Below are 10,987 nucleotides of genomic sequence, written 5' to 3' on the forward strand. Positions count from 1 at the left end.
TTGAGATCCAAAACGTTGCAGAATCAGAATTTAACGCACGTGGGACTAAAGCTTTTGGTTGGTTCATTGGCAACATTGGCCCATTGTTACTCTTTCAGGAGCCAAAAGATTATTATTTCTTGAAAGCGTTGGAACTAGATGTCTAACCCGGCATCGTCCTAAAGAAAGGGATGGGAGAAGGGGGAAAGACGAGCCGTCTGGCAGGGAGCAGATCCAAACTGGGGAAGGCAGGCTGGGCCCTGGAGAGTTGCAGGGCTCCCCCTCGGTTCTGCAGCCTTTGCAAATGGCCTTTGGAGAGTAGCTGCTGAAGGGGACTTCCCGGTCTTGAACTGGACTTGAACTGGCTACTGACTCCTTTGGGAAGGCCTACGTGAGTGGGGCTGGTGCTTGGTTGGGCCTTCCAGGTTAACCACTGTGCTTTCAAGTTTTTTTAAAAAAAGTATTTTTGACTTCTTTTTGCATTTGGATTTTTTAATATTTTGTTTTTAGTATTTTCATGGCTCAAAGCCATTTGGAGTTGGGCAGCATTACTAGCGTAATTTCTAAGGGAAATGTCTTTCCAGGCCTTGGATTACTGCCACAGCATGGGGATCATGCACAGAGACGTCAAGCCTCATAACGTCATGATAGACCATCAGCAAAAAAAGGTAACGCTTCCGAAAGGCATCGGAGGGCTCCCATCCTCCTCCCATCCCTATCCATCAGAGAGGGGTGGCACAAATATCTTAAGGAATAGAATCTTTATTGATTACGTTATTTAAGCGTATCAATTATGTAAAACTAATAAAGGTATAAGATAGAAAGAAAAGAGGAGGATATGTTCATAGTAAGTCATCACCCCTACAGTTTTTTGGTTTTTTTTTCCTAAAGTGATTGAAGCATCCTTTGGACATTTAACTGCAGTCTGATCTAAATATTTTGTCCTTTTCAAAATATCCTTCCCCACAAAAGTAAAACAGTTTCTCTTGAATGTTCCAATATTTTTTAGTTTTTAAATAAGAATCAGAGTCAGAATAAAGCTGGAAGGGACCTTGGAGGTCTTCTAGTCCAACCCCCTGCTCAAGCAGGAGACCCTATACCATTCCAGACAAGTGGCTATCCAGTCTTTTCTTAAAAACCTCCACCTTCAACTTCTGAAGGCAAGCCGTTCCACCAATTAATTGTTCTCTCTCTTAGGAGGTTTCTCCTTAATTCCAGATTGCTTCTCGGCTTCATTAGTTTCCATCCATAGTTTCTTGTCCTGCCCTCTGGTGCTTTGGAGAATAAGTTGTCCCCCTCTTCTTTGTGGCAGCCCCTCAAATACTGGAAGGCTGCTATCATGTCACCCATAGTCTTTTCTTTTATAATACTCTTAAGTAAGCAGCCTAAACAAGAGTCTAAATAAGAATCTAAGTAAGCAGCCTTTCCTGTAGAATACAATTTGCAGTCAAGAAGTATGTGTTGGTGCTCCAGAAATGCACAGTCTTTCCTAAACTGGAACTCCATGAAACCACCTATGTCTTACATGGAGTCCATTTATTTGAAATGGGCTCTAGAAAAAGCTCAGAGATGTTGAGGCATGCAAGTTGTTAAACATTTTTCTAATTGGGAGCCTGATTTGTATTGAGGTAACCACCCCAAAGACTTCACATGCTTAAGTGCTACTTGGGCAGCCACACCAATGGCTCTTGCTTTGAAAGGTTCCTTGGCTTTTAGAGCTGAGTGAGCTGGGAACTGGAGGGAGAATCCCTACAGAGAGAGGAGATCTGAAAGTTGAGCTGCCTAAGCACGAGGTTGCCTGTTGCACCTCTTCCCAAGCAGGTTCATGCCTGGGAGTCCTGAGCTACGCTCAGACGGCACAAATTCCATACTCATCTGCCTGGTTTTCCCCCCTCTGTTTTATGTGGAAATGTGGGAGGCAGAGGAGCTGCTTACCATACTAAAAGACTGCAGTATAGAAAATCAGCTTCTACTTATCCCCACCACAGTCAGTTCTCTGTTTTACTCTTCAGAAAAAGCTGTTAAAAAAATTTGTGGAATAAAATAAGTCAAACCACAAACTTTAAAAAATATAATTAGCAAGAGAAGGGGAAGATGAACATAAAATTAACAAAAAATGAGATGCCAGACTGATAAGAACAGCCAACTAAAATAAATCCATAAAAACAATAAACCAGTTAAGAACATGAAAGCATTTTCACCACTACATGCAATGGATAGCTGGTGGGCCCCAGACCTCCTCTGGGAGAATATTTCATCACACACAGTCATATATTCCTCCTCCTGCTCCTCCTCCTCATCATTTTGATTCGTATCCCATTGTTTACTGAAAGCCAGTGGGACCCAGGAAAGGCCAAAAAGATCTAGCAACAGGTCTGCATAAGTTACCAGTCCTGAATGTTTTAGCCAGTTGGGCCTCCACTGAACTAGGCAGCTGGAAGGGACAGAAATAGCAATTGGGGATTCTCCGGTTGCAGTCTGCTGTTAGTGCTTCCTCTTGTCAAAAGTTGGAGGGAGAAATTTCTTAACATGAGAACTATGAAGCAGTGAAACAGCTTCCCTCCCAGAGTGGTGGGTGCTCCATTGTTGCAGGTTTTTAAGAAAAGATTGGACAAGCATTTCTCCAAGATGGTGTGAGGATTCCTGCCTTGGGTTTGGATTGGAAGACCGCCAAGGTTGCTTCTAGCCCTGTGGTTCTGCAAGTCTGCGAGGCCCTCAGATGGCCAGATTTTCATCCATGGGCCAACCGGCCCATCGATCCGTTCTCCTTAGGGCCCAGCCATCCCTCCGCTTCCCCAGCAGGTCTTCTGGCTCTGCTTGGCGCCTTCCCTTTCCTTTCCGGGTCTTGATCCTCTAGTCTAAAGCTGAATTGGGCCAGGGAAATGGGCTCCCCCCCCTTTCCTGCCAGGTGAATGTTTGGTGCATCTGGTTTTGCGTCCTTAAGTGGAGATCCTGGAGAATGAGCTGGGAAGCCCAGCTTGCAGAGGCTTTCCCCTTGCAGTTGGCTTTGTGGATAGAAGCTGGTGGGATCCTTTCGGCTTTGTCCCCACAGGCATCTGGTCACTCTTTTCTAACAATGAACTTTCTTCACGTGAGTCTGATGAGTTATGTTAGTACGTGAATCGTCCAGCAATTCTCAAACAGACTGGCAGTAGGGGGCTAAATTTATAAGGCTGAGTAGACAGGCAGAATGGAGCTGGTTTGCCAGAGTGTGTTCAGTAGCTGACTGTTTTGTCCTTTCACAGTTGCGGCTGATCGACTGGGGCTTAGCAGAATTCTACCATCCAGCTCAGGAATACAATGTCCGGGTAGCTTCCAGGTACTTCAAAGGGCCAGAGCTTCTTGTGGACTACCAAGTAAGATTTGCCCTCCACTTTGGGTCTCACTCTGAGAAACTGATGTGTGCCAGTGCTACTTTCCACTCTTCCCCACAGAAAAAAGGGTTAGCGGGGTTTATTTTATTTATTTATTTATTTTATTGCATTTATATACCGCCCTTTCCCTGAGGACTCAGGGCGGTTTACAGGGAGTTAAAAATCAACCATACAAAAGTTAAAACCCAATTTAAAAAATATTAAATCGACCCTGTACTATTAAAAACCCCAATTAAAATAAATTTCTCCTCAGCCTGGGCCCGAGAGCTCAAAGAGCCCAGGTCTTCAGGCCCCGGCGGAATGATCGGAGGTCGGGAGCAGTCCTCAGCTCCACCGGCAGCTGGTTCCAGAGGGCAGGCGCCCCCACCGAGAAGGCCCTATCCCTGGGTGTCACAAATATATAAAGAAATGAAATTTTAAAGTAAATTAAAAATAGGAGACAACAACTCATGAGATCATGGAGAAGACACAGTGCAGGTTAGAGAGGAGGAGCCTTCTCCTCCCCCAACTAGTATCGTTTAGATCCCAGGTGCTTAGGTTATTTTTAGAAATATTTGGGGAACCATTGAGTATCATGTAGTTGTGCTACAGATGTGAGAGCCCCAGCCCAGACTGCCTTGCTGGGTCCCTTAGGCTGGAACTTTGGGTCTTTTTCAGCCTGATAGAAATGGAAAGACCAGCTCTCTTTCCAAATCAATGACCAGCGTTGTGAAGAGGGACGCTTTTGGCAACACATTTGGACCATCAGAAACTATCTGGCCCCGGACTCCTCCTAGGTGTGCAGGAAATGCCGGGTTGCCAAAAGAGGTCTTAACAACACTGGGTGGTGAAGAAAGCAAAACACGGGCCTTAAAGATACAAGAGTCGGTTCCCTTTGGCTGACTATTCCTGTTCTCTGGAGCGCAGAGTCCTTTTTGCTCCGTTAGGTGGCAATTCCGAGCGCACTTCCTGAGGTTCAGAAGCTTTGCAGAGGGAGCATCATCCCTGCACTCTGGGTAGAAGCACAGACAAAGGAAAAGGAAATTAGGGAGTAATATTAGCACAGAAGAGGCAACTGGCCCTGACTGGCTGGGGCCAAAGCCGACTGTGTGCCGTGTGTTCCTGGTCTGCATCGAGCGCCTCTTGGAAACCGCTGTGGCCGTCCATTCAGCTAACACACAGCCTGGAGGGAGAAGCGGAAGCCCTCGCTAGAATTCATTTTTGAAACCCTCCCTTCCTTCCCCGGTGCTGGAACAAAACTCTTATATAAAAGGTGATAATGGTGTGTTTTAAACTTTAGCTGAAAATAAAGAAGACGGAGTAGACGTTAGCGTGCATTTTCATAGTTTTGTTTCTGCTGTTTCCTCTACTCCCCAGATGTACGACTATAGTTTAGACATGTGGAGCTTAGGCTGTATGCTGGCCAGCATGATCTTCCGGAAAGAGCCCTTTTTTCACGGTCAGGACAACTATGACCAGGTGAGAAACGGTGGGGCAAGAGCAGCTGGGATCTCCAGCATCTGCCTTTTGCTGCCCAAAGGAGGCCCCGGAGATCAAAACCAGACAATCTCTGAGTCAGGCGAGGCTCTTGGCATGTGGGGTGACCACCAGCCTTTGGCAGAACTGACGGCAGCTCTGCTGGGGATGCTGCAAGTGGCGCCCAGAAGCTGTAACAAGTGGGTTTTTTCCCGGGGCTTCTGGAGTGCATCTCCTGGGGCTGCTTTTGCCATGGAACGTCCTGAATGGTGCTGGAACAGCCTGAAAAAGGTGACTCGCTTTATGGCGAGGAAGTAAACGAGAGGTTTGAGGGGCGACTCAGAATATTTGAAAATATGTTCTACACTGCATTGTGACACACCTTTTGGGGGAGCACAAAATTGTGGGATGATTAAAAGGACTGGATTCTTAGGACAGGCACATTGGCAGGCAAGGAAATGGCAGATGCTGTTGCTTCCCCTTTGTTCTTGGTCTGGAGCTGCCCGCACCATGTGGGGGCTTTTGGTCGGAGCCGGACCTGAGGCATGGAGGCTGAGGCCTACTACAGGGGAGAGTTTGACTCTGAAGGAAGGACTATCCTTGGCTAGGCGTTGGAGACCAGAATGTTATAGGCTTCTAGTGGCTTCCAGGCCTATCCTGGTCATTTGAAGCCCCTTTCATACACTCCCCGTCAACTTATTACTACTGCTAAATTGCCATAGCTCTAAAAATGTCAATAGAGCTGTTAAAGTAAAAAATTTATTCTTGTAGTTTTGCATCGTGAGCCTTCATTCAAATGAAGAAAATGAGTACAGCAACCTGAAATAAGAACCCAACAAACATTCATTACGCAATAAGGCTTTCAAAGTTATATCAAATTAATAACAACACACAAACCATTTATAATTAGACAGAACCCACATTCATTTTGAAATACTTTGTGTATTATGAAGAACATTATCTTTCTAAAACAGATCACTGATCAGCTGCAAAGTATTTTAATGTGGGTAGTTGAGCTTCATACTTGTTTTTGTTCCTTTTAAAGACAAACTCCACAAATTTAGCTTATTGTATTTTAAACCACAATTACGTACTGGTATTTATTTTGGAATTCTCTCGTCGCTGCATTCAGATATTCTATGCCTGCAAGATTTTTTAAAAAATCCAGTGTTGTTGGTGATATGAAAGTCTTAACTGTCATTGTTATGCTCCTGACAAAGCAACAGTCAAGAAGACTCAGGCTAGGCCACTCCTTGGGCTTAAGGAGCCAGGCTTCTGCTAACACGTTTTGACAAGCCTTGTTGAGTAAGCTGGTGATTCTTAGAAGGGATGTTTGTTTACCAAGCGCCACCTTAGAGTAGCTTCTTTTTAATGGAGATGGTGAGGCTTGAACCCGGGAGCATATTTCTCCATAGACCATACTCAGGCTGAAGCCCTTCCCTATGTGTGAGAATAACTTCCAGAACCATCTAGCTTACTGGAGAAAGAGAAAAAACCCTGAATGCAAAAGTTGTACAGTTTCAAGTTGTACTGACAGTGTTGGCCCAAGAAAACAGGTCATTGGCCCTTCCGGATTCTGTTGGCCTCCCCGTGGAAGAGCAGAGTGGGGTCTGTTATTTGTTTTTCTGGTGCTACACATTTATCCTCTGTTACAGCTGGTTCGCATCGCAAAGGTTCTGGGTACAGATGAATTATATGGTTATCTGAAGAAGTACCACATAGAACTGGACCCCCACTTCAATGATATCTTGGGACAGTAAGTTTATCGTGGCATATTTTTCTCTTGTGTTACCCAGACTGGGACCCTCAGTATGAAGGATGACACCAAGCGAGTTGGATTTTCCTGGCAGGCAGACCTTTTGACCTCTTTCTGAGTAGGTGCAGCCTTCCCTTCTTGTGGGGGGGCTTCCAAATACTGTGTGGCCAGTTCAGTCGTCTGTGGAATTCCAGCGCTCAAGTTCTTTTTCCTCTTCCCGTTTCATGAGGTTTTAATTTAGTGGCAGGCTGTGATTATCTTAACCGCATTGCTTACTTTGGGATGCCAGTAAATGCCTCAAGGTGTTTGTGGAGGTCTATAGATGGTTGATTGAATCCCCCAGAATTTGGCCCTGCAGTTTTTTATGGGAATTAGGGCTCCAGATTTCAATATTTCTGGATGTATGGATAATATGAAACTAATACGAGTGTATGGTGCTGATTTTTTTCCTTTTCTGTTCATTTGTGTCCAATTCTCAGAAACTGACTGGACAAATCCCTGCAATTTTTTCAGCAAGGTTTTCAGAAGGGTTTGCCATTGCCTTCTTCGTAGGGTTGAGAGAGAGAGACTGGCTTTGTGCCCAAGGCAGGACTAGAACTCCTGCTCTCCTGCTTCTTAGCTTGATGACCTAACTGCTGTGCCAAACTGGCTATCATGATGCTGATAAAAAAAGTTTTAATTTCTTGGATGAAATCAGAAATAGAGTTGTGCACTGAGTGTCCTCAATGCCCCCCCTCCAACTCTGATTATACACTGTGTTGAATTGTTTCCCCTGTGATGACCATAGTTAATTTGGGGTTATGTGTAAAACAGGGACTCTGATCTGCCTAATATGTTAAAATCATGGTGTAAATCATCACGTTACGCTAACAAATCACAGATAGAGCAACCAGGTGGAGAGAACGTGTGTGGCTTTGCCTCTCCAGTGTTCTTAAGAAGGCAGGCATCACTGAGAGCAGTAACCAACCAGAATGTTTCTCATGGGGGCAGAGAGACCCAATGAGCAACTGGATAATTTTCGCAAGCATTACGTTTAGTATTTAAAATTCTCACGGAAACCTAAAATTAATGAAAAATCTTAGATCATTGCGGTTGCAGTTCAGGTTTCAATTTATGTTTTGAATTGGAGCTTGAAGAGAGACGCAGAATCTTTATCTTGTAACCCACATTTACTCTAGCTTTCCAAGGTAGTATTGAAAAATTCATTAGTAGCCCAGAAATTACCTGTTTTGTTGTCATATTCCTTTGATATAGATCATTTTCGGACTCCTGTTAACAAAGTTATTAGAAGGCCTTTTAGCTTTTATCAGACATGTTAGGATAATATGTAGTTAGTTTTGCCTTTTTAAAAATTATTGTGGTTTTACTGTAATGTGGTTTTTCCCTTTAGGAATATCACATTTGATTTCCGCAATATAGAAGATAGTTCATATTTAACAGATATTTTGTGTTTACCACAAGAAGCTTGAGAAGTGAACAATATACTTTCCAGAATACATATTAGGTTTGTTGGCTAGTTAAAAATCTAGTTTTAAATGAATACCACAAAAATATTGCAAGAAACAACTAAATTATTTCTGTGATTCTGCCAAGAAAATTTTATATTGTGGCAATGCAAAAAAGAAAAAAAAACCTCTTTGGAAAAGGACCTGACTTGCCAACTGCATTGCTGAGATCTGCCTTCCCCACCTGCCTCCTCTTCTCCCCCCCCCTCCAGGCACTCGCGGAAGCGCTGGGAGAATTTCATCCATAGTGAAAACAGACACCTGGTCAGCCCAGAAGTCTTGGACCTTCTGGACAAACTCCTGCGATATGACCATCAGCAGAGGTTGACGGCCAAAGAAGCCATGGAACACCCCTATTTCTGTAAGTTTTGGGGGGAGGTATGGAAATGCAGAGGCCTGATATCAAAAATGCTGGCTATCCATCACTTTTCTTTGGAAACTTCAATTTCTTTGCTATGTGGGAGTATTTTCAGAAAATCTTCCACATTGATATTTTGCAAAACCGATTTATCTTAGGCATTCATTACTAAAGTGCCTCCAGAGGCTGTTGTAGCAGAGAGATGGGGCTGCTTTTCTTAAAAATAATTATCCAAGGGATATGGGTAAATTTAGATGAAAAACTGTTTGGAAGACATTTTTTAGAGTTTAGGACTCAGTCCCAATCTTTGAAAATGTAAGATGTTCTGAAAGGGCTAAAAATGTTTGGTTTGATTATGTTTATTTAAATGTGTTTGGGTTTTGGAGTATCTGTTCTCATAACTGAAAGGTTTCAGATTTTTCCTGCTACATGCATTATAGTACAAATCAAGAATAGGACAGTCGCTAAAGCATCTATAGATTTAAAAGGCAGCGACAACCTCCGAGACAGTTCTTTCCAGGAACAGCATCAGGAGAAAGCAGAAAGGCCCAGGCACCAGTGGGAAATAGGCCAGTGAGCCTGTTTGGACTGAGGAGTTAAGCTTCTGTTGGAAGCTCCCTTGCCAAGTTGCTTGGGCTCGTTTGGTGAGACACTGGTTCACATCAACAATTCCTTGCCACTAATGGCTAGCTGAAAATGCGAAGGTAGCAAGCAGAAGGAGAATGGGGAAGTGCAGAAGACCACAAGAGCATTGTGAAAATATAGTTGCCCCTGCCAGGACATTGTTTCAGTCAGTCTGCTAAACATTGAAAATTACAGAATGAACACTGTTATGTGCCCATTGAGCTACTTGAAAGAAGTACTGGTGAAGGGCATCATTTCCCCACAAAATTGCCAGGTGCAGCAAGTGCGGGGAGGAAATGTTTGCATTGGATAAGTCTTGCTGGTAGTGTCTCCTGGGGTTCCAGGCTGGAAATGTCTGCTACCCCAAAGCAGAGCCTGGTGCGTTACAACCGGCCCTTTGGTTTCCAGCAACTCTCCTCTCTTTATCTCCTCAGACCCAGTTGTGAAGGAGCAATCCCAGCCTGGCTCTGACAGCCCTGTGCTCTCCAGTAGCCTCACAGCCACACGATGAAGTTTGGGTAACGACGGGTAATTCCAGAGGTTTACAAATACAAACACGCCCTTCTGTCACCTAAGGAAGGGATGAACCCAGCCCCTCTCTGTTCAGCAGAAGCCTCATCTTGAAGAGAGTTAAGGCTTAGCTGCCCTCTCTCTTCAGCACTTGTGGCTATCCCAACTTTCTTTGTGTGTTACCAAAGTCCTGATCCCAATGGCTGTGTAAGATTTACATGGATCCGAGGGTGTCCAAAGGTCTGCATGACTGACTCTAGGATGATTCTGCAGTTTCCCAATCTGCCTTTCCTAACCTCCCATTGGGTCACCTTTGTTTTGTCCCCTCTCGTGTGCACTGGGATATAGCCTGTCTGCGTAGAAACAGGCCCTTGTCAGATCATTAGCAAGTGCAGAACTGTGCACGGGGAGGCCACCCCTCCTGTGGTTTGGGCCCTTCACCCCCCACAAACAAGAAGTCTTGGTAATGAATTGAGTCAGTCAAGTTAATCTGCATCAAGACCCATTCAAAGCAGGCAGCCATTGAGGGGAACCCAGTTACTTTTTTCCCTTGTAGGGAACTGCCAGCCTGAGCTTGAAGAAAAGTTGTTCTTTGAGACGGAACAAGAGCTTTTTTCTAGTGAGGCATGTTCTTATTGCTAAAAAAAGCCAACAGGGCCATTCCCATCAATGTCAAATTTAGAATTGCTTTGATTACAGCAGGTTTGAATATGTGAAGAAGCAAAGAGGAGGGGTTTCCATAAACAAAGCAGTGAGGGATTCTGGAAGCAGAAACTGGGCCATGCTCAGGATTGGTCTGCAACAAACCTGCGCCGTAGCATTTGCACATGCCCAGCCCTGCCTTGGAGCCCTTGGGGTGCAATCCTCTCCCTGTGGGTGGGTGTGTGAGATGCTCCTTTCGGTTTCTTCCCCTCCCCCTCCCATTGGGTCTCTTTTGAGCCCTTTAGTTCAACCCCACTTTTGGGGGAGATTATATTGTGTGATTCTGGTGACTTCATAAACCTAAATTCACACATTTTTGTCACCATGCCTAAATGCAGAATTTTTTTCTTTATTACATTGTCAGATATTTAATTTTAAATGATGCAGTTAGACTGTTTCTATTTGAAGCATCTGTTTACATTCCATATCCCAGTAATGATATGTTGGCATTGACATCAGGTCAGATCCATTTGTACGATTCACTGGAACCAATAAATCTCTATGTACAAACTTGTGTTTTCCTTCCTCTGAGCCTCCTCCGAAGGGAAAGTCTGGTTCAGGCCTGAGATTTTGCCTGGGGATTTAAGAGGAATGTGTTATTGTTCACCTCCTTTAAAAGCTAAAGCATTTAGCTGAGTTTGGCAGACAGTCCCACTCTGGTTCCCAGCTTGAGGCTGTTTGTGGATTTTCTGTCATGGGTGTTAGAAGGAAAAGTGTTCGTTCC

General features: G+C 44.3%; 1 protein-coding gene across 1 annotated transcript in view; it reads left to right on the plus strand.

Moving 5' to 3' along the window:
• Nucleotides 1-10,767, plus strand: part of CSNK2A2 (casein kinase 2 alpha 2) — a 31,533-nt gene extending 20,766 nt beyond the window's left edge. The window contains exons 6-11 of the mRNA XM_083370363.1: nt 564-647; nt 3,225-3,335; nt 4,710-4,811; nt 6,464-6,564; nt 8,282-8,430; nt 9,486-10,767. Of these exons, the coding sequence (XP_083226489.1) occupies nt 564-647; nt 3,225-3,335; nt 4,710-4,811; nt 6,464-6,564; nt 8,282-8,430; nt 9,486-9,562 (624 nt within the window). The 3' untranslated portion in view covers nt 9,563-10,767. The remainder of the gene's footprint in view (nt 1-563; nt 648-3,224; nt 3,336-4,709; nt 4,812-6,463; nt 6,565-8,281; nt 8,431-9,485) is intronic.
• Nucleotides 10,768-10,987: the final 220 nt, after the last annotated feature.

The sequence above is a fragment of the Vipera ursinii genome (genome assembly GCF_947247035.1).
Source record: "Vipera ursinii genome assembly, chromosome: 10".
In the NCBI taxonomy this organism is placed as follows: domain Eukaryota; kingdom Metazoa; phylum Chordata; class Lepidosauria; order Squamata; family Viperidae; genus Vipera; species Vipera ursinii.